Consider the following 26,478-nt stretch of genomic DNA (forward strand, 5'->3'; position numbering starts at 1 on the left):
CTTGTAGGTAAAAGTATATAATATTGCAATTCTGGATCATGCTCTTGTATGATATAATATTCTACTGCTGTGCATATTTTTCCAGATATACGGAGTCAGAATCTTATTGGTTGAATCACCCTCTTACAGGTAATATACTAATTATACTACTGCTATGCATTTGGTTTGGTATTTCAGAAGATGGGTTTTCAATAAGCACAAGGGTTTTCCATAGAAGATTGGTTTTTGCCTGATTTTTCGATACTTTGGAAGCATGTGGAAGCTAGTTTATGGCTGTGTTTCGTTATCTTTATTTCTGTTGTTGTATTCTCCTTTCAAGTTCGATGACAACTTTTCTGGGTTTGGAAGTAGATTGAGCTCTTCACGTAAATTGTTGAATCCTGCCGATCCTCCGTCGCATGCCGATCCACCATCGCATACCGATGCCCCGCGTCGGGATCATCATTTTCATGACCCCCTGCGGCGGGTTCATCATTTTCATGACAGGTTTCATGCTTATCATTTTTTTATTTTTGTCAATTTGTGGAGGTCAACTTTGTTTCTGCACATGGCGAAGAAAACCACAAACCCTAGTTTTGGTAATTTGATTGAATCAGTACTGTTTGAGTTATGATTAACTTGTGCATTATAGCCCCAAGGGTTAGTCCGGTTGGTTAGTGGGTTTGCTATTTTGCTCCCCACACAATTAACCAGGGTACGATTCTTGGGGTTAGGCCGCAAGAAAGAAATTTCTTGTGAATTTCCTAGTTCTGGCATGGATGGCCTGTCTTTGACCGGACCAGGAAGCGAGTTAGTTGAGGTGGGCGTAAGTTGGCCAGACACCCCTGGCGGTTGAACCAATAAAAAAAAGAACTATCTTGAGATATTTTTCCTGATTCTTGTAATGTAAGGCGTAACTATCTATTGTTTTTGTTTTTGTTGTTTAGTGCAATTGCTACCTTAGTTGAGAGATTGTGACCAGAGAAGTATTTGGGGCCTAAATGTTCAAATTGCTGAAGAATACCTAAATGTTTAATGAAAACTCTGTGCAGTAAGGGAGGTGTAGGTGGCACAAACACCACAAATGGGACGGGTCAATTTCAGGAGCCACTGATAAGCGAATTCACCTTCGATGTAAAATTCACTGATTTCATCGATGTAGATTCAACTGCTTTCATTAGCTGCCATGCCTCTACAATTGTGGAGGTAATAAAATGGAAATGTTATTTTATTTAGCTCTTGAATAGTCAGCAGACATATATACATATATATGTTGGATTTTTGCTGATTTATGGTTTCTTGAAGGTTGATAAAGATCATTTTTTGGTGGCTTATTTTGGGGGTTCATATGAAGGAGCACCTGACGTCAAAATTTGGTTACAAACGTATAAGGTAATTAAATGATTACCATTTTAGGCATCATGGTGGAGCATGTGAGATTTAGATAGGCATAACAATTATTCTGGCCTGTAAACCAATTAAAGTCATTTAGCTCATCTAACTGTCTCGATCTGGAACAGAAGATTCAGAACTTTCTTAGCTGTGATTTCGCTGCAACAACAGAATTTGTTTCTGTTAAATGATATTTTGACCTTCTGAGAGCAACCACTTTGTGCATCTATTGCCAAATATTAGATCTGTTGACGGTCCTCCACCTCCCATATCCCCATCTATTGGAGATTACCTGGGTACTGTTATTGTTTATGCAGTCAATGCATGTGCTTTTCCATTTAGCAGCATGTGATGAATCATTTCAAGCATGTGCATAGTCATGAATCATGATAAATGTTTTGCGACTTCCTTTGTTGTCGAGTTATAGTTCAGTCTCTATACTTTTGCGCGCATGTAGGAATTTCACCTATTCCATATTCTTGGCAGGTAATGCCAATAACATTTTGTAACTCATGTAAGTGGAATATTTGGTCAGGATGGTCATTGGGACGATCCCGTTATTGCTGATGAAGAAACTGATACCCCACTGTGGAACCCAGTTCTGTTTAAGCTCCCGTCCAATGAGGTGCTTTTGTTCTATAAAATTGGCAGGGACTTCCAAAGGTAATTTTTTCCCCCTATGGTTCAGGTCATCTAAATTCTGGCTTTTTGATTGTTTTCATTTTCTCTTCTCATGTTCGTTGAAATCCTTATGATGCCAAGAGTGTCCTAGGCATGACAAACTTTTGCGACTTCACAATAATCACTTTAATTTTCTCTTTAGGAAATAAAACGGAAAGCATAGCGTACCAAAAAGAATGGATATCAAACAGGATATGACATCGGCTTTGTATCCTCTTGCTATATGGGCAAAAGCTAAAAGGCACACCGATTCAGTTATTATGAGGATAAATTTTACTTGGGTTCTTATATGTTCCATAAGACATCTGTTTATTCACTCGGTCCAGTGAGTTACTTTCTGGAAAAATTAAAAGTGCATTTTGAAAGGTAGAAGCTAAGCCTTTGGAGATCTGCTGAAGCAATGGATGTCAGTCTAGGGATCTTAGAAGCATGTGCATACGCATGCAGGGAATGTTTAGAAACAATGCAAGAATGTTTTTTCATTTATATGTGCTCACGACATGCAGGGAATGTTTAGAAACAACGCAAGAATGGATATTCATTTATATCAACTCACGAGTCACGACATGCATGTTAATTGTTTAACTTCAATTAATGAACCAAGTAATCCAAAAACAAAAAACAAAAGTAAGTAATCTCAACAAAATTTGTTGAAAATGGTTAATGGGGAAACGAGAAGACAGGAATGAAATGAAAATAACGTGGGATATATGTATTATTGCTAAAGAAAGACCGTGTAACACTTATGTAGGATTCACAAAATGACGTTCGCGGACAATATCCACTCATTAGAAAGAGCTGCAACTTTGAATAAGGATACTACCCTATAGGCGCTTGTAAAATGTGATTGCCAAACAACACTTGGGGACTTTAGGCCTAACCGTTTTGAATCTTGATTAGCATCAAATAAGCTGTTGGACAGGAGATCCATTCAATTTGCACTTTCTTTCCTGGTCCTTTCAAGCTTTTTCTTTATGTCATGCATTAGGCCCATTCATTGAAGGGACTCCTCTACATGAGGCTTCCATGTTGTAGAGATATACACTCAAGTATCAACTCTCTAATAGCTTAAAGCTATTGGGGCAACTAATTGTGTTGTTGGACTCGTAATGTATTTACTATAAAAACTGAAAGACTAGTCAGTGGCAATGTAATCCCATTTTTCTTGCCTCTGCTTGATGTTCATTGATAGTAACTGAACTTCAGATGGAGTGGATTCATGAAGCGGTCCTACGATAAAGGTATCACTTGGACAGCTAGAGAACAGCTTCCTCCCGGTATTTTTGGACCAATCAAGAATAAGGTATGAATAAGTTCTCTCAAAAAATTTCATATATTTCATTGAATTGTAGTTCAGTACTTACAAAAAGTCCAATTTTTATCTGCTACTTACTTTCCTCAGCCCATATTGCTGGAAAATGGCAACTTGCTATGTGGATCGTCAGTAGAAAGTTGGAATTCGTGGGGAGCTTGGGTCGAGGTTGTACAAGAACCTCAAGTACATTAAGCAATTGGATTATCCAGTTTTCGAAAAGAAAGATAAAATTATGAAGTGACTTGTTAATTGGAATTTGTGACTCTTGTAAAGCAGATGACACCTGATGGTGGTCGGACGTGGAGAAAGTATGGACCAATATATATTGAGGATGAGCCTTTCAGCGTGATCCAACCAGTTCCATACAAGACTGCAAATGGGACCTTGCGTCTTCTGTTGAGATCCTCTTACGGAATAGATAGAGTTTGTATGGCGGAGTCCCTTGATGGTGGCCTAAGCTGGGGTTATGCAAAACCTACTTTACTACCCAATCCAAACTCAGGTACTGACTATGATCATACAACTGAAATTGAACTTGGGTTGATTTGGGTGCCATATTGATATTATTGATTGGAAAACAAACTACATGTATAGGAATAGCTTGTTTTGCCATTTTTATTAAGGTATTGAGAGGATACCTATTCACTCTTTGAGTATATTATTTCGATGGTGCTCAAGCTATTTGTCTTTTTCTTATTCATCTTCTACCATTTTCATTTGCACTGACTCATACTAACAGTTTTAGCATATGATGCATCAAAGTTGAAAGGAAGTCGAACTTTTTCCTGTCCTCGTCTCAGCCCTATCACTGCAGGCTGATATATTCATTTCTGCATTTTTGTTTACATAATTATGGCTCATATGCAACCACGGTGTCACTAAGGGACCAGTAGGCGCTCATCTGCTCCTCAAGTTTCCTGAAAGTCTAGTTCCTAGAAACTTGTTTTTGATTTGCCCTTCTAAAATTTCAAACGTACCTTGTAAATATTTTAAAGCTCCTCTTGTGTTTTCGAATATGTGTGACAAAATCCACTTTTCAATCTCCATATATTTTAATTTTTCATTTCTCTTTCTACTCTCTCTGCTCTGCAACACTGCGTATAACTAATATGGTCACTTGCTGCTTTGTGCGTATTATACCTATCCTATTCAAACTTTTGTATTTTCTGCTTATCAAACTCTGTTAAGTGAATGTGGGGTTGTCCGTTTTGAGGATTCTATAAATGGGACACTGCCTTATTTCTTATCTATAATTCCTTTTCCTTCCAAGTTACTGTTGGCTGATACTACGAGTTTCCGTCCACTAGGGATTGATGGAGTAAAGTTAATGGATGGTCGCCTCCTACTTGCTTACAATACGGACTCCAGGGGAACTCTCAAAGTTGCCTTGTCACCTGACGACGGGGACACCTGGCAAGAGGCCTTGACATTGGAGGATACAATGGGAAAGGAATTCTCTTATCCGGCTGTTATACAAGCTAGTGACGGATTAGTTCACATCACTTATACATACAACAGGATTCAGATTAAGGTAACTAACTGTGTTATCTTGATAATGCGACCTTCCTGACCCAAAATAGCCGGTCCTTGCCCTTTATTCATCCATCTGAAAAAGCTACTATATATCTAACCTCATTTTGTCTTCCTTTTGCAGCATGTTGTTCTTGACCCAAACTGACAGTTGAGCATATCGATCGACTCCAGAACTTTTTATCAAAGAAGGTACAATTCTTGACAAGTAACTTGTCATGTGGGACATTGGTTCAGCCATTATCTAATCTTGCATTTCACAATCCTGAAAGTTCATTGAGTTATCCTTATAACTCGATGTCATTGAGTTATCACTAAAATAACTTCTAAGTGCTATACTTGATCGTAGGAGGTGATCTTGTCATCTTGTTGTGGTTGGATCTACGTTTACCTGAGGCTGTGTTTTGATTTTGGATCACGGATTTGTGAAAATATATAAGGGAAAGGAAAAGTTGAATGGAAAGATAACAAAAATAGACGAGTTAAACTTACTTATTTGTTTTCTTTTCATTTTCTTCGCTTTGTTAAATCCCTCTGTACATTCGTTTTGTTTCTAGCTTTCATCTATAAATTTTCTGTGTGCATTCTCGTTTTCTTTTCTCCATTAGATCTGAGACTTATGTGTTTCATTTTTAGCATTTTCACAGGTCTCTTGGCTAAAAAAAAAAACCCAAAATCTATGTTCATGTCAAGAGGTTTTCAACAATTGGAGCTAAACCCGGCATATCATATTATTTGATTCGTGTCTTTCGGAGAATTATCATGGTTCTCCAACTCATGCAGATGTAAACTGCAAGATTGTAAAAAGGGGATTATACCCAATGCACGTGTCTTCCGCTACTGTAAGGATCTGGGAAGGGCCGGGTGTAACCTACAAGTGTGAGAAGAGGAAGAAAAGACGCAAGTCGTGTCCATAAGTTACCCTTTGTTCATTTCATATATCTGCTTCTTTTTTACATTGTTGTTTCCTTTTGTACAGTATATATTTCTCAACCGAAGCACCAAAATGAGGCTTGTATAGAAATTGTACGAGGGTTCTAAGTAGTTGAGGGAATCAGTTAAATGAGGGTTATGTGAAATACTGGATGTACATGTTTACCCCTCAGTACAAATGAAACCAGGGGTTATTTTCTTATACATAGTTGAATGTCATTTGTCTATTTTGGGAAATTGCAAAGCTTTTTTAATTTTCAGTAGCCACCAAAGTTGTGTTCTTTATTATGCTGTTGTCCCAGTGGCCTGTTACCTGTATAGAAAAACTTGGAAATATTTGATAGTAAGAATTATATTAAGTGAAGCGTTCATTCTGTTTTTTTGGGTTTCGGGTTCTCTCAACTTCAATCTGGACCATACATTAGTATAATCAACAGGTTAGATTTACATAGAGGTTCAAAGATTCAATTGGTATTTCAAACGAAGAAAGGGTAAGCTTTCTTGAGTCTTTGGCCAGTTCCTCCAACCTTTTCCTTACCGGAAATAAGTAACTAAACAAATCTGAAATCACTAATTACAGCAAAGAACAATCCAGAACGTCCGATCCAGATCTAGACGGTCCTGTTAAGAAACATCTGTCCCATAAAATGAAATCATATTTATTTTTCAGGTCTTTTTATCTTCTTTCTTGTTAATATTTTTGGGTTATCGATTTTTATTGTCTCAACGAAAGTCATTTTCGAGCAGGCATTTAATCTCACCGCCCAAACTATAACTCGGCGCCACTTCCGGGGGTTGCATGCATTGAATTGACAAAACAGGCTCTTCACTTTTTGCATTAAATGGGCGAATCTGCTTTTCTTTTCCCATCCGTTAAAACTTTTGGAGACCTTTTCTTTCAAGCCCAGAGGTTATTCCGGTTGGTTGATGGTTTTTCTATTCACATAATTCATTGGAGCAAAATTCTTGGGGTTAGGTTGCCAGAAGATAATTTCTTGTGAATTCTTCGCTTTTGGCGTGGATGACATACTTTTGACCAGACCAAAGGGTGGATTAGTTTAGGTATGCGTAAGCTGACCCAGATACCCTGACCATTGAATAATGCAAAAAAAAAAAAAAAAACTTTTGGGAGACTTTTGGATTTTAATGGGAAAAGGTGAATGAGTAGTAGTTGAATTACAAGGCCAGTTTATAGCGTGAGGATTCAAAATTTGAAAACCAACGATTCTCAGTGGAAAAGGGCCGAAGGATGTGAACTCAACTAGTGATAGAAAAAGGGAATAGACAAAACAGGGGCAAGAGAAAAAGTTAGTAATTTCTATTGTGTCTCTGTGCATGTTTTCCTGGGCTTGTTGGTTTTAAGATTTGGATTTTGGATAATGAATGGAGTGATATATAGAGAGAAATAAAAGTAGTAATTGAGAGAAAATTTATTGGGAACCGTCACAGAAAGAAAGTCCGAAATTCAATATCGGGTCAATCTGTTTTACAACTGACCTTTTGGATTCTCCTCTCTCTGTCTCCCTCTCAAATTGTTAAAAAGTGGTTTGCTTCTTGATAAGAATGTGACATGTGCTTTCAATCCATCCTGACGTGAGAGGCATTTTGGCCACATTTTGGTGAGTAATGCTGTACCCCAACGGAAACTTATCCGAACATAAATGTATCAAGTGCCAGTCGTTGCGTGTGGACTTCACACAATATCTTCGGATCAAATGTATACCGAAACGTCCTTGTTCAATTAATTATTAGTGTCCCTCGATTGATCATAGCCTTGTTGCAGTTCAATAGCGAATACGTGAAAGTTCAGCTTCTAGTTTGTTTCTTTGTCTCTTTGTCACGCACACATAGGTTTTTCTTGGGAAAATGACGACCCAAGACGTATTTTGATAATAAATATCCGTCAAGGACATGCTGTGAACATTTGTTAATACTGAAAATGTCCTTGGAGGGTATTAATTATCAAACACGTCCTTGGCCGTCATTTTTCCGTTTTTCTTCGGTAGTGATCACCGTCTCCAAATCTAAGAGACCTTGTATATATGATGCTGGTTATAGTTTTTAGAGATTCGGAATAAGGGGAAGATTGAGATTGAGATGATAATGAAGAATAAGGGGAAGATTGAGATTGAGATGATAATGAAGAGGAATTATTAGCTAGCGAAGTTGTCTGGTTGGATTTTGCTCTGGATTGAATCATGAGATTGATAATCAGTTTTTGCCAAGGATCTGAATAATAAAGAATTCGAGGATATACGAATAGCAAAAGAACATGTTTGGCTTCATCTCAATATATAGTATCGATCACACATCCAATGGAGATAAACATTTCAAACTTTGGGGTCATTACAGTTTTGGCCGATCGTTAAATTTAGAGTCCTAGATGCGCAAGCTGACCTGCACATCTGATTATTATATATGTATATATGACACATATCTTGTGAAAGCTATGCTTTCCATAGGTCGGATTCGGGACATGTAATTAAAGCCCTCTAATTAATTAAGTGGGAGTTTAAGATTCGAAGAATATGAGCTTATCAAGGCTACCCCATTTGTGTTGTTAACGAGGAGTGTTTTGCATTGACTAAATCCCACAAAATCTTGCTAGTTACCAAGAAAGATTGCCATTTTAAGAACATCAGATAAGCAATTCTTGGTTTTAAGAACACCACGTAAGCTATTTTCTTAATAAAACCAACCACACCAGTTTAGACAATACTATAATCCAACTGCATTCTGTGGATAGCTTAGATGCCTCAGAGCAAGCGCACCTATTGGTGCTAAAATGGCTTGCTATTGGATTAAAATATGAAAGAGAAGTTTTATTGAATTCGATAATAACATGTACATAGGCACTTGTATTTATACAAGAGTGGAATTCTAAAATATGAAAATAAAATAAAATCCTATATTATGGAAAGATAATCAAATCCTTGATCCTAATCAATTATAATCGATTCTATCAACTATAATCGATCACAATATTTTCATTATTCTAACAAAATCCATCTAATTTTTCGATGAAAATTTACAAAGCAGGATAACGTGACAAAGTTGGCAAACCCAAAGTTGATGCCAAATTTGGAACCAAAACCACCCTTGGGCTTGCCCAACGGAAGGGGAAGGGCCCTTGCCTAGCTTTGGGCAGGGTTCAACTCCTCTCTGATACTGAGAATTATCTGGTCGGGGTGGTGGTTTGCTTTCATGTCATGCAGAGATTTACGCTCAATAGGTGGGTTCAATTATTGGCTCACCTATGGAATGGTTCCTTCATCATAAAAAAAAAATGGAACCAAAGACATCATCATTTTTTAGAGGAACTTTGACATGCGTGTGGAGCACCATTATCATATGTTTTGCCTAAGTTTGACTTTTGCAACCTAAATAGCTTACGGGTTGACTTGCTCTATCTCCATTAGAGCTACAAACGAGACAAGCTTTGAAAGAGGAAATACTAAGGCAAAAGACTAAAAAAGAGTTTAATTAACTTAAAAGAGGTAAAAGCCTAGGGATCATCCATCCCTTGACTTAGGCCTTTACCTGTTCTCAATTATAACTCAAACGAGAGACACGACCGCGTGCTCACGTCCGAAAGATTTAGCTTTAAAAGACTACGTTTAACAAAAGATGTGATTAGTCGGAACTAAACCAACCTATTTTTGCTAATGTATTTAACACGTAGGAGGCCACGAGCCCTCAGAATGTCGCTTGCCAAGACCGCTTAACTAAACAACATATCAAGGAGTTAACACCTCTTGCTTAGACCAAAATGGCTAAGTTAGCTTCATTCCGAAAACCATGATTTTAAGCCCAAAAGTTTGAAAACCAAATAACAATCTAAGTCTTTGGGAAAGATTACCCCGAGACTGAGCCGAACGACTACTCACACATAACTAAAGCACAAAAGAAAACATAAAAACGAGACATTATTTTTGACCGATGAAATTGAAAACAAACTTGACATTAAGGAAGATCCAAACCATTCGAACAACTTTAATAAACGAGAAAACAATAAACGATAAAGACTTACTTGAGTTCTAAGGAAATTACACTTGAAAAATCTTAAAGGGCTTTAATGGAGGAAAAACTAAAGTTAATAATGTGCTAGCTTAAAAATGAGAGAGATGAAGCCCCTATTTATACAAAATGGGTTTCTCTCTCATCAAATATCTAAAAAGCATACTAATAAAGGCAACTATTCCAAAAGTGAAAAGTCCAAAAAGTAACAAATATCTGGCTGAAGACTCGTGATATCGATACGGATTAAGAAAATTATCGATACCACGCTGCTAAGTGAAAAAGGGCATTTTCCCCGTAGTGCTCCTGTATCGATACGGAATAAGGCCGTATCGATACAATATAACCTGTCTTCCCACCAAGCTAATGCGTATCGATACGGATTAAGGTTGTATCGATACGCGTTGCTTATCTCAAGGTCTTCAGGCCAGCCTCCAAGGCTTGGCACCCGACGGCTTGCTGTCTTGCCTGATGCCTCACGTCTTCATTATTAGGTCCTGCTGGTGGAAACTCCACTGGGCGTGAGTACTTGAAATTCCTTAGGAATTAACCTCGTGATCAAAAACACGCCTTTTAAAGGCGTTTTACCTGAAACACTTAACAAACAACCTTATGAGCAATATTAAATAAAAACGACAAATGAAAGCTAAAAACACTACAACTAACGGACTTAAGCACCACGATCAAACAATCTCAGGAGCGAATCACTCGCAAATAAACTTGGTTGTTTGCCGCCCTACTCTTGTGTTCAAGAGTTGTGAAGTCTAACTGTTTGGCCCCGCGTAATCGAGGTGAAAATGTATTATAGCTAGGGGTGATATCCCCTATGCATTTGGGCGAAAACATGGAGTACTATTACGCAGAAAGGTTTTAAATTTGAGGTTCCAAAAACCTACAAAATGGGATATGTTTTTAGATTATACCCCGTTTCGCTAACTCAAATAAATACTTATATTTTTTGAATTAAAAGTGATGTATTGTGAGATCGAGAATGACTTGTCTCGTAAAATGAAAAATAAGTACTTAAAAAATAGAAACCTTAGCAAAACAGGTGCTAAGTTGGAAGGCGGTACATATGAGGGATGAGTTATAACCTAGCTATGGGACTATGCTTGGATTTTAGACAACTTTTAGTATCAAGCAATTTATTTATTTAATGTAGGCCCCAAGGGAAGATGATTAATGCAAAAGATTTGTCTTAACTTTTAAAAACAAATCTTAAAAGCCCAACTTTAGTGTTTAATTGAACCCCATGATCTGTTCTCAAATATTCTAATAGATATTTAAGGATTTCATTAACCATGTCTCCTTTTGCATATATGTTTCCAAAGAGGTTAGTGGCTCTCCAAAAGCTTCATCTCATTTTCAGACTTCGGGTTGGTACTGTGAGGTGCACAGCACTGTGCACCTTCGATTCGTCGGATCGTGCATTAAATGGTTCGGATCTCATTTTAGCAACCAACGATTCAGAGCCGTTCATTGTCGAGATGAGATCCGAATCGTCGGATGCACGATTCGATGGCTCAAAAATATGCAACACAATATTGCGCACACCACTGCACAACGCCATCCCACAATTCCTCATTTTCCTCTTGAAAAGTTGGAATGCTTGTGTGTAAAGTGTAGCTGAGTGCATGGTTATCTAGTACTATAGTCAAATTAAAGAAAACTTTCCACACCATTAGTGGGAAAAAGTAGCCTTTTGTTAATGTTGGAGAATCCCAATGATTCAAAGAAGTTGAAAAGTTAGAAAGAAGTAGATGCCATTCTTCTTTCATGTGAAACTTTTGATGATGTGGGAATTTGACATCTCTAAATTGTTCTTTCGGTAAAGGAAAATAATTTTGAGAGAAAAATAATTATTGATAGTAACTTTTGCCAAGAATCATGTATTATTATTATTATTATTATTTACCTATTTTTTATATATCCGTTAGAGCTACTATTATATGACTTTGAAGATTCAACAGTAAAAGAAACAGAGAAGATGAAACTGACAGAAACTCAACTTGTCAATTATTCTTTTGCAAACAAAAATAACCGAGTCACCAAAAAGAAAGAAAAGTAATATATTGGCTAGTTTCATGATAGGACGGTGCCTCCATATCGTACTTTTTGGGTTCCACCATATCAATTTTTTTTGCTGTAATCATGTATTAATTAATTTTATCTAGATTTTAAATACCAACTTGAGTACTGTTCTAGGAGATGTTGGGATCATGTACTTGAAAAAAAAACATTTGAGATTGGACTTTATTATCTACAGTATCTAATAGTAAAAGAATTGGGGGATGATGCTGTATAGTGGTGTGCGTAGTACCGTGCTGCACTCTTCGGAGCCGTCGGATCGTGCAGGTTCGAAGCTCATCTCGACAATAACGACTCGGAGGTGCGCAGCACGGTGTTGAACACCAACCCAAAGTCCTAAAAGACCTAATAAAAGGGGGAACAAATGTTCACCCTTTGCTTGATTGGTGCTTTCTCTTACCTAATCCATCTCTCATCCAAAAAAAAGAAAAGCTAGGCCACTTTCCTATCACATAAAGCACATTTGTATAAAGTTTGGAAAAGGAAATTAAAAGTTTCAAAAGTCTTGCTTGCTTTGAGTGCACGAAGCTACCAAAAACCTTTTTGATGGGGTGTTTCTCAATTCTCCCCCCCAGTTGTGACCTAGTTTGTTGGTTACTGCTTGCTTAAAATGTGACCTTTGTTGACATGATTATCGACCCCATGTTCGAAATTTCAAAATGCATGACCGCGTCGAAAAGTTTACGAAAAGTGTCAAACACAAGGCTCTATCTGTTTCAACGTTATTTTTTGGTATGTAGTTGACAAAATATGGGCACAACAAACATAAACAAAAGGTGGGATTTTGCTTGCACAGTTGCACTAGTGGAGAGAGTTATGCAATTTCTCTCATAACATATCATCAATTAGCCTTTGAGATAACTTCTCTTTATTGATCATCAACCACTTGATGGAGAATTGAACTTATGGGAAAGGGGCCTCTTGGTTTTGTTATATTGATCAAATAAAATGCCACTTCATAAGCAATGAAAAAAGGACCTACAAATCCTTACAAATGGGGTCATTGATTTATTGCAGTTTTACTTGGAGGAAAGAAGTGTGTTTTGAATCATTGCCCCTCTCTATTATTTGTGAGGTAGGGTACGAAAAAAGGGTTCATTAGGGTGGACAAGGGATTTCTATGGTTCGCTAATGCACTAACACGCTACTGAATGTAAGGCGTTTCGGTACATTAAATCAAGATCTCATCATAGTGATCTGAACAATTCAGTTTGAAAAGTTCACTACAAAGATCATCCAAAAAAAAATTAAATTGATCGGGTATCATTAGTCTCTTGTTCATTTTGTGGATCTACAATTTTATGCCTTTCCTTTCGCTATATGGTTTTGGCTACAATAATTGCTTATTACGTTATTCGTCTAGTTGGGGTGCTTTGTATTGATTGAATTTGTTTGGATCCGTATCCTCTCTAGTCCAAAGGTTTGGACTGGAAGAGAGAGTTCACATCGCGACCGTCTATTGGTATAATGAAGAGTTCGAATTTATTCAAAAACTCTTCTATGAATCTCAACCATCCATTACAGCAATCGACGATTCATACATGGACTATCTCGTCCAGTCCAGATGTTGGATTGGAAAGGATCTTGAGCCAATTTGTTTTTAACCAGAGTAATATCGTAAGAGAATTTTTTATTTTTTATTTGATCTGGTAAGAGAAATTCATTGAGAGACCCACCTCATTTCAAAATCATGTTGACGTTAATGATACTCCCTCTGTCCGAATTTAATAGTCCTTTTTGAGAGTTCGTATCATTTTTCAATCGATTATATCTTGTAATTTATAATGTTTTATGTAATTTTGAAAACATTGTCTTATAGAACTAATTGAAATCTATCAAACAAGATCTATATTGCATATAAATTTATCATCAATTTAAAGATATAACTCATTTTTTATCCGGTTAGAATTGAACAAAGGACTATTAAATCCAGATGGAGGGAGTAAAAGATACCTTTAGAAAATGATCTAAATTTGTGTGCTTGCTCATAAAAACTTTTGTAGAAATTAGATGAATGTAAAAACGTTTGTGGTTAATTAGTATTATCTTGTCGTGAGTGATTAAAAAAATGAAGTTGCCCAGTTATACAATTGTTTAGGTGCCCCCAACAAGTAAGATTTCTGGGTTGCCAATACCTACTGAAATGCCCTGTACCCCTTAATACATTAGCCTCAAGTATTGGTACTGATTGATATTGGTACCGATGGTGTACAGAATGGTTTGCGGGGCCTATCTCGGGAGTCCCACACGAATGCAAATGTTCATTAATCTGAAAATATTTTTCGAGTGGTGTTGCGAAAAATCAGCTCAATCTTTAGTACTACTCCAATAAGGTAGAGTGGGGAAACTTTTCCATAATGAAGGAACCAATTAATGGTGAGTTGAAATGATACTGAGAGGGAGAATTTGAAATGATGGGAAGAGATCTATGGATGAGTTGAAAGTGATGAGAATTGAGAAGTAATCAACAGCCTTTTGAAATTGAAGGAATTGGCAAGTTAATAAAAGTAGAGTATTATGGTGTCATGCTTCAGATGCGAGCATGTTTGAGACAAAAGCATGTGGCTTGTTCAAGTAAAACTTCCAACGAACAGAAACACACACCTACTCTCCCTCCCTGTCATAATTTTAATATGGGACTAGGAGATCTCGTATATAGTGCGCTAGCGCACTACATAATTGTAGGAGCCAAATCACGATGATGAAATTTCGATAGGGCACGTCAAGGCGCCTTACACTGATGCACTATTGGGTCTCTTGTCTATATTTTTTCCCGAATTTTTCAACAACTAAAAGATCTAGGTGATAATATATGGATGCATCATTTGACATCCATAGTAGTTTCTCCGACAACTTTAACTCTAATATCAGATATTAGTGCTGAGCCATAATTTGCACTCGAGGGAGTCCAATGGAAAAATTATTTTCCTTAGAAATTGTTATTTAAAAAATTACTTTGGTTATTCCCGTTTCTATAGGACTTTTTTTTTCCTGAAAAATTAACGAATTAAACCTTGAGATTGTGTTTGGCTGAGATTTTTAGCTACTTCAGAAATATGATTGTGTGCGAGCGTGCCAGAAAATTAAGACTTGTAATTATCCTTTTTAGATTTAACTTATAAAAGCCAAACTTAATCAGACGATTGTGATGTCGGTTTAATTACCTCAACGAAGAGGATTTTTTTTTCTAGAAGTATTGAAACGGCATAACGATTCACTAGAAATTCGACAACCCAAAGAAGAACAAGATACCTTGATCAATTCAAAACAACTTGCTTTCCAATTGATTCTCCAACTTCAAAAATGAACAGAACAGATTACAGTGTGATTACTACTACTACGAACTACTCTTAACTGTTTCAAACTAAGTCTAAGTTCCTAAATTACTGTCTAATGGATAAACCAAGCATAGTATAGTTGTTTGTTTGATGATTTGTCTGGGTCTTTTCCTTTTTTCATTTCTTCTATTTATAAGCAAGCAAACTCTTGGGGTCTTCTCAACGGCTTCCATTCTCCCGCTTAGGTGCTTTTGAAGTTACTCCAATGTTTGAATTCAAACTTTCCCTCCATGGCTATTGCTTATAATCGCCTGTAGTGGCTTAGTTCATCCTTTATCCCACTTCCCTAAACTGCATTGTGCTTGAAATGAGTAGTTTCACATTCAAATCTCAACTTCTCTGACTGTCAAAGAAGTATAATTGTTCGTGTTTGAATAAATGCTATTCGCGCCTTTGGTCTTCGAACTGCCTCCCTTCTCTGAACTATTCTTTGAATGACACCTGGCAATTGTTGCTTTTACCTATAAAACGACATTGAATTAGCCAGAACGTCATCGTTCTTTTAATCATATGATTCCATACACTTCAGTCTGTACATATTCCGTTTTGCCCAATACAAATGGCTACTTGTCATATTCTAATTGAACCAATAATTTCTCATGCAAACAGATTGATACAATTGATCAATGATACGTGATACCATAATGAAATATGTGAGGTGATGGTTAATGATGGCTGTGGATGGAAACACGAGAGATGGAGGTGGATGGTGGCCGGGGATGGTGATCTCAGAGATGGTGGATGATGGAGTTTTGAGATTTGGAGGTGGGTACTTGGTTAGTTTGGGAATATATGAAAATTGTTGGAGCTTGGTGTGGGAATTGAGAAAAGATGGGGGTGGAGAAAAGAATTTCCCAAAGTTAGCACTCCACTTTTCTGAAAGTCTGAAACAGAGATGCGTGAAGTAATAAATGCAGAAAGTTAGAGGATCCAATCCCAAACACACTCTCTCTCTCTCTCTCTCTCTCTCTCTCTACTTTTCAGTTGGGAAAAAACAAATCACACTTTTCTATCGGCCACCGAAAAAGTGAGGACAACGTTTCACGTGATCGACACTTTATACACACTCCATTTTTAGACATTTACATTCATTTTTTTTGTTTTTATCTACGTGAATTTACTATATTGTCTTTGTATATGTGAAGAAGAAGTGTAGTATTAAATAAAAGGACAAGATAATAAATTCAAGTAGATATAAACAAAAAATGAGTGGAAATCAATTCCCTTTATTTTTACTACAACTAGTGTTCTGCTTGTTAGACGTACCTAAAAAAAACGCATTGATGTTTTCTTGGGCTTCGTGTATTTTACGGATACAACGCTAGTTAATAAAAAAATAGATCAAAAAAATGTGACGCTGGTCGGGCAGGGAGCAGGTTGGATGTACATGGAACAGCCTCCAATTCTACCTCCGATTTTTTTTTTCCCAATTTTGCCTCTAAATCCGATCTGATCACCAAATGAATTCCTAAAACTCACTCTAAACGAGATGGGTAATTGATCAAACTAAATAGAAATGTCATCCCTATACACCACACACAATCCCAAGAGTGACACCTAGTAGTCTAGGGGTGCTATCGGTCGGTTTCTAGGTATGCCAATCTCAAATCGATGAAACCGACCCCACCCAGACCGAATGTTTAACGGCACTAGTGCAGGTTTGGTTTAGATCGGTTGGGTCAAGATTTTCATAATTTTCGGAGTTGGTTATATATAGGATTCGTTGAGAAAATGAATTTGAGTAAAACAAATGAACTAAAATCAATTCATAAATTTTTGGCCTGGGCAGTTAAAAGTTGGCTGCTGAACTCGAGAAACGCGTAAAAGGCAAGTGAGAGAGAGCATGCGTTACGAAAAGGGCATGTGATGATTGAGTTTTGTTTCTCAAGACTTTGCACAAAAAGTAGTGAAAGAAAGATGTAGGCAGTAAAAGTAGTGCAGTACTCAAAGCAATTTTTGATTCCTCTCATTTTTGTACTGTACTGTCTAATGGTTTTATGGGTTGCGCTACGATTACAAACACTTTACACACAAACTCATTCGACCATGCACATTTTGTATGCACACTATTCTTTATTCTTATACATGCTTTCGTAAGTATAAGGGTCGTACTTGTCTTTGGCCGGCGACCAGCCACACACCGATCTTGAACCAACGGGCATGCGGGCTCACTCCAGGTCCTGAATGATTCGAACCGTTCAATAATTTTTTATAAAAAAATACCCGAGTAAGCCTTTGAAAAATCAGCTCAATTCGATATGTGTAAATGATCGATTCAATCTTTCTTTCTTGTTTTTTTTCATTCACATGGCTAGTTGGTGACTTTAACATTAGCGATAAGTGTCTACACATATTGGTGGTTGAGTATGCGTTGAACCCATACCTTTGAAAACGTATGTCCAAAAATGTTTGTGAAATAGGCATTGTTGTATAGTTAGGCCTCGTTCCGGAACACGAAATAAGTACTTATTTTTTAAGAAGGCAATTTTAAACTCAAAAATGATGGGCTTATTGAAATCTAAAAATATGCATTATGGATCTTGTTTGAAAGAAAGATCTCATTGAGATCTTTAATACGGTGCAAAAAAAATTGAAAAATTATTTTTCATTTACATTATTTTTGAGTTTGAAAATGTGAAATAAGTACTTATTTTTTAAGAAGGTGTTCTGGAACGGGCTCTTTTACTTGTATTTTTACACTCCCTCATGCACATAATCAAGTTGAAGTGATGCCGTCTCACTCCGTCTGGGCTATAATCAATGCAAGTTGATTTATTCTTGTCTTTATTCAACAAAATTCGAGTTTGGATTGATTTTATTTTATTTTTTTTCCGATTGCTCTCCTCGAGGCAAACTAGTAATCGACAAAAAATTGACTCCAAACAAACAAATGCAAAAAGTTAATTAGAAACAAAAAATGAACAAAGTGGCTTAGGGTGCGTTTCCGCTAAGGACAATAGGCATTTTGTTTTTGTTAAAATGGTATTTAGTTGATATATGCAAGGAGAATGATTTGTCTAAAAATCCATAAAAACATGAGCGCTTGAGTTTTGTTTTTTTGTTTCGACAGTCAAGAGTGTCCAGGCCAACTTACATGTACCTCAAATAATCCCTTTTCGATCCGACAAAAGGTAGACCAATTTTCTATTCGAATTGTATTGCAGTATGTAATTATAGATGCTTAGCCTTTTTTGTTTCCCTTTTTGAAAAAAAAATTCAATTCAAAAATTACTCATTAATCCTACTTTCAATCATTACTAACCATTCATTATTATTATTTCAAATTATTATTCACATTTCTCTCTTTATCTCTCTTCACTCATTACCCATACTTCTAATTATTACTCTTATAAAATTTTTCAAAAACTCATCCAAACATAGTATTAAAATTCTGTCAAAAATAGATCCATGTACATAAACTATTTGATTTTGGAGAAACTTTTGAGTTTTGTTTTTTTTTGAAAAATCAATAAAGTTGGAGAGAGAGAGAGAGTATGAAATGGTAAAGCCAGTGCAATGCCTTTTTGCAGGAGTTGCGTGTGAAAAGCATAAATTTGGTTGAAATCTCGTGTGACAAAGAAAGCCTTTTTTGTTTCAACCACAACCCAAAAAGAGTTTTTTTTTTTTTTTTTTTGCTTTGAGGTGTCTAAGCCTTAGCTTACGCTCATCTCAATATTTTTTGATCTAGCCAAAGGCAGTTCCATGCCAAGACTAGGAAATTCTTTCTTGCGGTTTGATTCAACGAATTGAACCCTGATTAATTATATGAAGAATTTATTCACCGACCAACCGAACTAACCCTTTAGAATGAAAGTTTTCTTATAATCACCAACGCGAACTTGAAGAGCGTACAATATGGGCCAGATCAGGACGTGTTTGGTTGTATATGAAGCCACACCAAGTCATAATTTAATATCAAAATTTATTAACATTATTACAAAAATTCATAAACTTTAAGCGTTTTATTTTTACTATGAAATTCATAAACAATACTAAAAACATACGTAAATAGCACCCAAAAAAATACATATATAAAACCAAAAAAATTAACTAATCCTCCTATCCTACCCACAAATTTGGGTTGTTTATCACACGCTTAGGGTGCATTTAGGGATTTACTTATTCCTCAATCACCACATGAGATAGGTTGTGAAGAGTTAAAAATTGACTCGTCCTCCTCCTACCCAATGAGAGAGGGGGTCCAATTTCTTCTATCCTGAAAATTCATCTGCCTTTGTGTCAAGGAGCTCTGCGACTGTTGAATTGTGTGATTTTGTTTTACATTTCAAATTAAATGACCAAAAAATCTCTCGACACAAAAGTACGTAGGTTTTTACGCAAAGAATCCTACCTCAAAGGGAAGGGGCGGGGGGAAGTGGTGTGTTAATTCCTTCCACTTGTTCAATGGTTGGTACTAGTGTTTGATTTACAACTTTATCTAGAAACGTGAGAGGAAAGTGAAAAGGCCCAAAAGCCAGTCCAATCAAATCCATAGACTCAAATATATACCTAATCTGCTAAAAAAAATCTCCTCATCTTCTCTTAACAAAGGCCTCTCTCTCCCCCCGGCCACACACACACACTCTTATCTATTTGGCCAAAACCATATTACTGTAATAAAGGTATAATAGTTTTTAAATTTCGGTAGCTGAATGCACGGGGTAATTTGCGTGCATCTTGATTAATTCGGAGGCCTGAATTTAATGACCTGGCCAACTCTCTAGTGATCTAAGATTTGAAATGTTAGGCATTCGTGACACTTAAATAAGTGACTTCATAAAAAAACAAACACTATTGTCTTATCGTATCGACTTGGCCAAAATCTTTGAGGTTATTTTTAGGATATTATAGGCTCCGCATACATGAATCTCACGAAATATATATAAAATCTATATGCATTAGATGACTCTAAACACATTTGCTTTTGAATACCTATCAGAACATTTGTGTCCCCGTCATTTTCATTAACAAATCAATATAAGTAAAAATAAAACAACTTGGACGCAAAAAGGATAGCAGATTGCACTCCCGAAAAGCATTTTCCTAGAAATCCTTGCAACCGAAAAAGTTCTCTCTCTCTTTCTCTCTCTCTCTTCATTGAAAAACACTCTTCCCTGCCACCTAAACTGGAATTACCATCATTTGGCTTCATGTGGATTGTGTAGTAAATTTCGTGAGATAAAGTTAGTTTTCGTTCTTATCATGATGATGCTTATACTTTTCCTCCTACTCTAATAAAATCATTTTCTCATTCTGGGTCTGTCCTAGCCATTCAATTACAGAGAGAGAGAGAGAGAGAGAGAGAGAGAGAGTATGAAATGGTTCGTGTGAAAGGGGTACAATCCCAATCTTTACTTTCCGCGTTGGATACCCCATACATATACATATAGATCCCCCATAGCCAAATCCTTTCTCAGCTTTTCTTTTCTTCAGTTTTTTCATCAGGATTGTGTCGGTCTGTTGACTCATCTGATCAAAATCGGTTGATTCTTTTCACCCTTTTGTAAACCTGTTCATACCCATTTACCCAGATTCCGTTCTCTTGACTCGTGTTGATTCTCCTTTCATTTCTCTTCAAATCATTTGGAGAAAGAAAAAAAAAAAAACGATTCAATCACTCATCCAAGTACTGTGAGAAAGCAAATCTTTTTGTTTCCTTTTGTTCACTCAATCACTCATAGAAGTACTGTCATTCATTCAGGCAGGCTTATACTATTACGCTCACGAGGGTGTTCGAGTCCGCTTACGATTGCGTTCTTGATCATTCAAGATGAGAGCAGGACTGAGCACGATCCAGCAAACCCTTACCCCAGAAGCATCGAGCATACTAAGCCTCTCCATAACAGAAGCAGGCCGCCGTAACCACGGCCAGACCACGCCGCTCCACGTGGCAGCAACCCTCCTCGCCTCCCCCTCCGGTTTCCTCCGCCAGGCCTGCGTCCGGTCCCACCCCAACTCCTCCCACCCTCTCCAATGCCGCGCCCTCGAGCTCTGCTTCAGCGTCGCCCTCGAACGCCTCCCCACCACCGCCGCCGCCCCGGACCCGCCCATTTCCAACGCGCTGATGGCGGCGTTGAAGCGCGCCCAGGCGCACCAGCGCCGCGGATGCCCTGAACAGCAGCAGCAGCCGCTTTTAGCTGTTAAAGTTGAGCTGGAGCAGCTCGTAATATCAATACTAGATGACCCGAGTGTTAGTCGGGTTATGCGCGAGGCTAGCTTTTCTAGTCCTGCAGTTAAGGCCACGATTGAGCAATCGTTGTCGAATTCGAATTCTCAAGTTGGGTTGATTCGCCCCGGGAGTTCTTTATCCAATTGTAATCGGAATCTGTACTTGAATCCGAAGTTGCAACAGGGTAGTGGTAATAATTCGGGGCAATTAGGGAAAGAAGGTGGGGAAGAGATTAAACGGGTTATAGATGTTCTGATGAGGAATAAAAAGAGGAACCCGGTTCTGGTCGGCAATTCGGAGCCGGAATCAGTGGTGAGAGAGTTGATGAGGAGGATTGAGAAAGGGGAAGGATTTGGTGAAGGAGAGTTTAAGAATGTTGAGGTGATTCAAGTGGGTAAAAAGGTTAAGGAATTGGGAGGTGTTATTGAGGCTAGAATGGGGAGATCTGGTGGTGGGAGTGTTATTGTTGATTTGGGTGATTTGAAATGGCTTGTGGAGGGAGGTTCCGGTGGGGATACGGGGAGGGAGGCGGTGGCAGAGGTGGCGGAAGTGGTGGCGAGGTTTGGTGGTGGTGGTGGGAAGGTTTCGTTGATTGGGACTGCTACTTGTGAGACTTATTTGAGGTGTCAAGTGTATTTTCCTTCAATGGAGAATGATTGGGATCTTCAAGCGGTTCCTATTGCTTCGAAATCGCCGATTCCAGGGATGTTTCCAAGGTATTCTTGGTGTTTTCGTGTTCTTGAGATTGTTATTCATTTGGTGTAAAATTTAGCTTTGTTTATCGATGATTCAACTCAGATAGGTGTTGTGTTTAGACTATCTATATCACTTTTGACCTGATTAGTTCACTATGTCATTCCTGTAATGGTAATTTCTGTTTGTTTTGGAATTCATATTACTTGTGGCAAAACTTTTCCTTGTACCGAATTTTCTAGTTTCTCTACTATTTGATTTGGGCTGGTGGTCTGTTCCATCTCTTCTGGTGGTACCTTTCATCCTCCTCCTCCTCCTTTTTTCCGGGTGTCTTAGTCAGCTCACGTGCACCTCAACAAATTCTGGGACAAGTTAATGACCGGGGAAGCCCTTTTGAGTATTGTAGTGGCTGCGAGAGTCGAATCTGCAACATCGGGGCAAACCCCTTGTTGTCACGCCCCACTCTTCCAATCCCTTGGACGACTTTTCTTATTTCCTCTCTTTCTTTGTTGATTCTTTTGTTGTTTAATCCCATAGGTTTTGAGTTCTTGTTCCCTTCATACAGGGTCAAATAACTTGAGAAACTTTTATCACTACCTTTTTTTTTCTTCCTATTTTACTGTCATCACACTCACTGTTATGTTTCATCAATGTTTAGGCTTGGAGCAAATGGAATTTTTGGCAGCTCAGTTGGGTCTCTAACCCCATTGAAAAACTTCCCAACCGCGACAACTCCTCTACTAAGGCATATATCCGAGAACTCGGATCCTACTCGTAAAACAATCTGTTGCCCACATTGTTCAGAGAACTATGAACAAGAACTAGCGAAACTGGTTGCTAATGAATACGAGAAATCCTCATCTGAAGTCAAATCAGAAGCAGCTCAGCCTCCCTTACCCCAGTGGTTGAAGAACGCCAAAGTCCTTAACACCGATACCAAATCACTAGATCTATCACAGGTATGTTTAGTTGTTTTACAAGTTTGGTTCATGGTTGTTTACTATGATTGAGGAATGGATTCCCTAATTTTGTTTGTCTTATATTTTCGCAGACCAAGGGTCAAGAAACAGTGTTCAAGCAGAAATCTCAAGATTTATTAAAGAAATGGAGTGATGCGTGCCTCGGTCTCCACCCCAATTTTCATCACAACCTCAGCTGTGAAAAAACTACTCCAATAAGACTACCGATGGCAGGTTTGTACAATCCAAACCTGGTTGTTCGCCCGCAATGCCAGCTGAAATTGCAACAAACCAGAAACATTGGGGAAGTTTTGCAATTGAACAATAATCCAGTGGTAAACCGAACTTCAGAGAAACCTTGTAGCCCTCCGAGAAGTCCAGTTGGGACAGACCTTGTTCTTGGGAGGACAAAAATCAGTGAAAGCGCTCCCGAGCATCGTGTCAAGGACTTGTTGGGATGCATCTCGTTTGAACCACAGCAATATCAGGTCACAAAGTTTGCTAATGAAGTTGATGCCGACTTATTCAAGAAGCTACTCAAGGGTCTAACTGGCAAAGTGTGGTGGCAACGGGAAGCTGCTTCTCAGGTTGCTTCGGCTGTGACTAATTCCAAATTCGGTGGTGGAAATAGGAGGGGAACTGGATCAAAGGGCGATATATGGCTACTATTTGTAGGTCCTGATCGTCTTGGCAAGAAGAAGATGGCATCGGTTCTCTCGGAACAAATATGTGGTAGCCACCCAGTAACGATATGCCTCGGATCACGACGTGATGATGAGGAATCAGAAATGAATTTCCGCGGGAAAACAGCTATAGATCGGATTGCAGAGGCGGTTCGAAGGAACCCGTTTTCAGTAATTTTGCTCGAGGACATTGACCAAGCAGACACGGTGGTTCGTGGGAGTATTAAGCGAGCAATGGAGAGAGGCCGTCTTGTTGACTCACACGGCCGCGAAATCAACCTCGGAAATGTCATTTTCGTCGTTACGGCAAACGGGTCAATGGATAACCCTGAAAACTTAGATAGTAGTAATGTGCTTGATGAAAAGAAGCTTGCATCTGTAGCAAGTGGTGATTGGCAGTTAAGATTGTCAGTTAAAGAAAAGGGTGCCAAGCGACGAGCCGATTGGTTACAAAATGAAGATAGGGCTACAAAGCCGAGGAAGGAAATGGGTTCGGGTCTATCGTTAGATCTCAATCTTGCCGCGGATTATGAGGACTATAAAACCGACGGATCACTCAATTCGAGCGATCTCAGCGTTGAACACGAAGCCGAACAAGGTCTTGAGAACAGGCTATTTTCAATAGCCTCAGTGCCTTACGAGCTGATCAATTCGGTTAACGATGCTATAATCTTCAAAAACGTCGAGATTGCCCCCATTCGACGTGAGATTAAAACCGCAATTTTGGAGAAGTTTTCTGTTGTAGTGGACGACAAGACCTCGATAGAATTAGAAGATGAAGCTCTTGAGAAGATCCTCGGAGGGTTGTGGCTCGGGCGAACCGGATTGGAAGAGTGGATTGACAAAGTCTTGGTTCCGAGCTTCCGACAGCTCAAGGCACAGTTACTGTCAGACGAGATCGTGGTCGTTCGGCTCGAATCCGACGGAGGTTCCGGTAGCCGGAGCACAGGAGAGTGGTTGCCAAGTAAAATCACAGTGAAAGGGGGTGGTGTGTGAGCAGAGGGAGGGGAGGCTTGCGCGATTTGCTGATTTCTCTTGGGTATAGTTGTAAATATGGATAAGTTGATGGTGAGAGCCAAAAACCCAAACAGTTAGGAAAATGGGTAAAGAAAGAAAAAAAAATACAGTTAGAGAGAGAGGGAGATAATGATAGATTACTGGAATGCGACAGTTCTCGTCTTTTTCTTTTTAGTATTTGTTAATTTCTTGGCATCCTTTTTTTCTTTTCTTTTTTTCTTTTTTATTCTTATTATAGTAGTAGCCATTTTGTCGTACACAATTATTAAATTACATGGACAATGATTAATAAATAATATGAGGCATTCCTCGTTATGCAAATTTTCTTCTTAGCTCATTGTTCCTATTATTTTATTTTTTTGGTCCCGTCACATGGCAAGTATTATTTATCCAAATTTTTGCTTCACATGAATTAAGATGGGACTAAACCGATTTGGGGTCGGTGCATGCGGAGCTATGCTCCGACTTTAATTTACCTCCCCGCAAGTGGTTGGGTTGGGAGGATTGGACTCGGATTAATCGAAGTTTGAATGAGTTGACCGAGACCTTGAGTTATAAAAAAAGAGAAAGAACAACTCAAATTTTCACTTGGAACTCATTAAGTGTGGCTTAAAGTTTATTTGCAAGCATAAAAGCTACTCCTGCAAATGATTTGCGGCAGGATGGCAAAGCTATTAACCTTTTCTATATGTTAAAATGTTATTATTAGTAAACAATATCGCCTTTCAAAAAAATTACTATTAGTAAACAATATCAGGGTGTGTTTCGTTAATCAAAATAATTACTCTCTCCGTTCTAAAATGAGTGACCTTTTTGCGAAAGCGTGTCATTTTCAATTGCTTATATATTTCAATATGAATGTTTAAAAATATGTAATATGGATCTTGTTTAATAGATTTTAATTAGTTATATTAAATGAAGTTTTCAAAATCACATAAAACTTCATAAAAGAAGGATATAAGCATTTTAAAATGACACGGAATCCAAAAAGGTCACTGATTTTTGAACGGATGAAGTATTTTTTTTTAAATAAGTACTTAGTTTTTGAATTAAAGGTGATGTATCGTGAGAGAATGACCTATCTCGAGGTTATTCTCGAAAAACAGAAAATGAATACTTAATAAATAAGAACTTTAGCGGAAAAATGGCCTAATTTGTCTTTAATGGTGACACTAAATGACAAAATTAGCAAAGACTACAAAATGAGCCTTATCTTAAACGAAAGTTGGCATACAAGTTGTCAAGTTGACGTTGTTTTTTGACCAGACTTTTGGTACACCACTGAAGGAGAATTTTGTGGAAGTAGAAGTCTAATTTGACTTTGGCCCTTTAATAGAAGTATAGAACCTTCTTTTACATTTCGGGTTGTCTAGGACAGTTTACACTCATTTTGACTTATTTTTTGGACCATCCTAAACTTTATATTAACCAGCCCTTCAAGAGCGGATAGCATCTAAGTATAGTAAGTTTCAAACGGAAGCTTTATATGAATTGACCCTTAACCCTTAAGTCTCAAGCATGACTATGAGGTCAACCCGCGAAGTTAGGGAAGTATAGAACTAAGAAAGTCCTACCTAACTTTTGAATGATGGCATGAAAATTTAGTCAGAGTTCAACCCCTATTACGGGCGAAGTCTTTGTAAGTGTCACCGCTTGAGTTTTTCTCCTAAATTCTCTATTTTCG

The 26,478-nt window shown here is 37.9% G+C and overlaps 2 protein-coding genes across 6 annotated transcripts; both read left to right on the plus strand.

Annotated features, from left to right (window-relative positions):
- Window positions 1-6,067, plus strand: LOC131304083 (uncharacterized). Of its 5 annotated transcripts, none has more exons than XM_058331216.1 (10): window positions 1-129; window positions 529-1,185; window positions 1,285-1,371; window positions 1,907-2,034; window positions 3,259-3,355; window positions 3,455-3,532; window positions 3,644-3,869; window positions 4,675-4,898; window positions 5,022-5,089; window positions 5,591-6,067. In XM_058331216.1, exons 2-9 carry the CDS (start codon window positions 1,015-1,017, stop codon window positions 5,043-5,045), a joined length of 1,035 nt encoding a protein of 344 aa, XP_058187199.1. In that variant the 5' UTR covers window positions 1-129; window positions 529-1,014; the 3' UTR covers window positions 5,046-5,089; window positions 5,591-6,067. The 5 variants fall into 5 exon arrangements, with proteins under 5 accessions (XP_058187199.1, XP_058187171.1, XP_058187178.1 ...); XM_058331188.1 differs by lacking the exon at window positions 1-129 and adding an exon at window positions 171-486 and having other exon boundaries at window positions 1,032-1,185; window positions 5,534-6,067; XM_058331195.1 differs by lacking the exon at window positions 1-129 and adding an exon at window positions 171-486 and having other exon boundaries at window positions 1,032-1,185; window positions 5,545-6,067.
- Window positions 6,068-20,286: 14,219 nt separating this feature from the next.
- Window positions 20,287-25,115, plus strand: LOC131304153 (protein SUPPRESSOR OF MAX2 1). The gene is made up of 3 exons (XM_058331288.1): window positions 20,287-22,158; window positions 22,794-23,094; window positions 23,187-25,115. The coding sequence occupies exons 1-3, from the start codon at window positions 21,044-21,046 to the stop codon at window positions 24,771-24,773; spliced, it is 3,003 nt and encodes a 1,000-aa protein (XP_058187271.1). The 5' UTR covers window positions 20,287-21,043; the 3' UTR covers window positions 24,774-25,115.
- Window positions 25,116-26,478: the final 1,363 nt, after the last annotated feature.

This window comes from Rhododendron vialii, chromosome 1a (assembly GCF_030253575.1).
Source record: "Rhododendron vialii isolate Sample 1 chromosome 1a, ASM3025357v1".
NCBI classification, from domain to species: domain Eukaryota; kingdom Viridiplantae; phylum Streptophyta; class Magnoliopsida; order Ericales; family Ericaceae; genus Rhododendron; species Rhododendron vialii.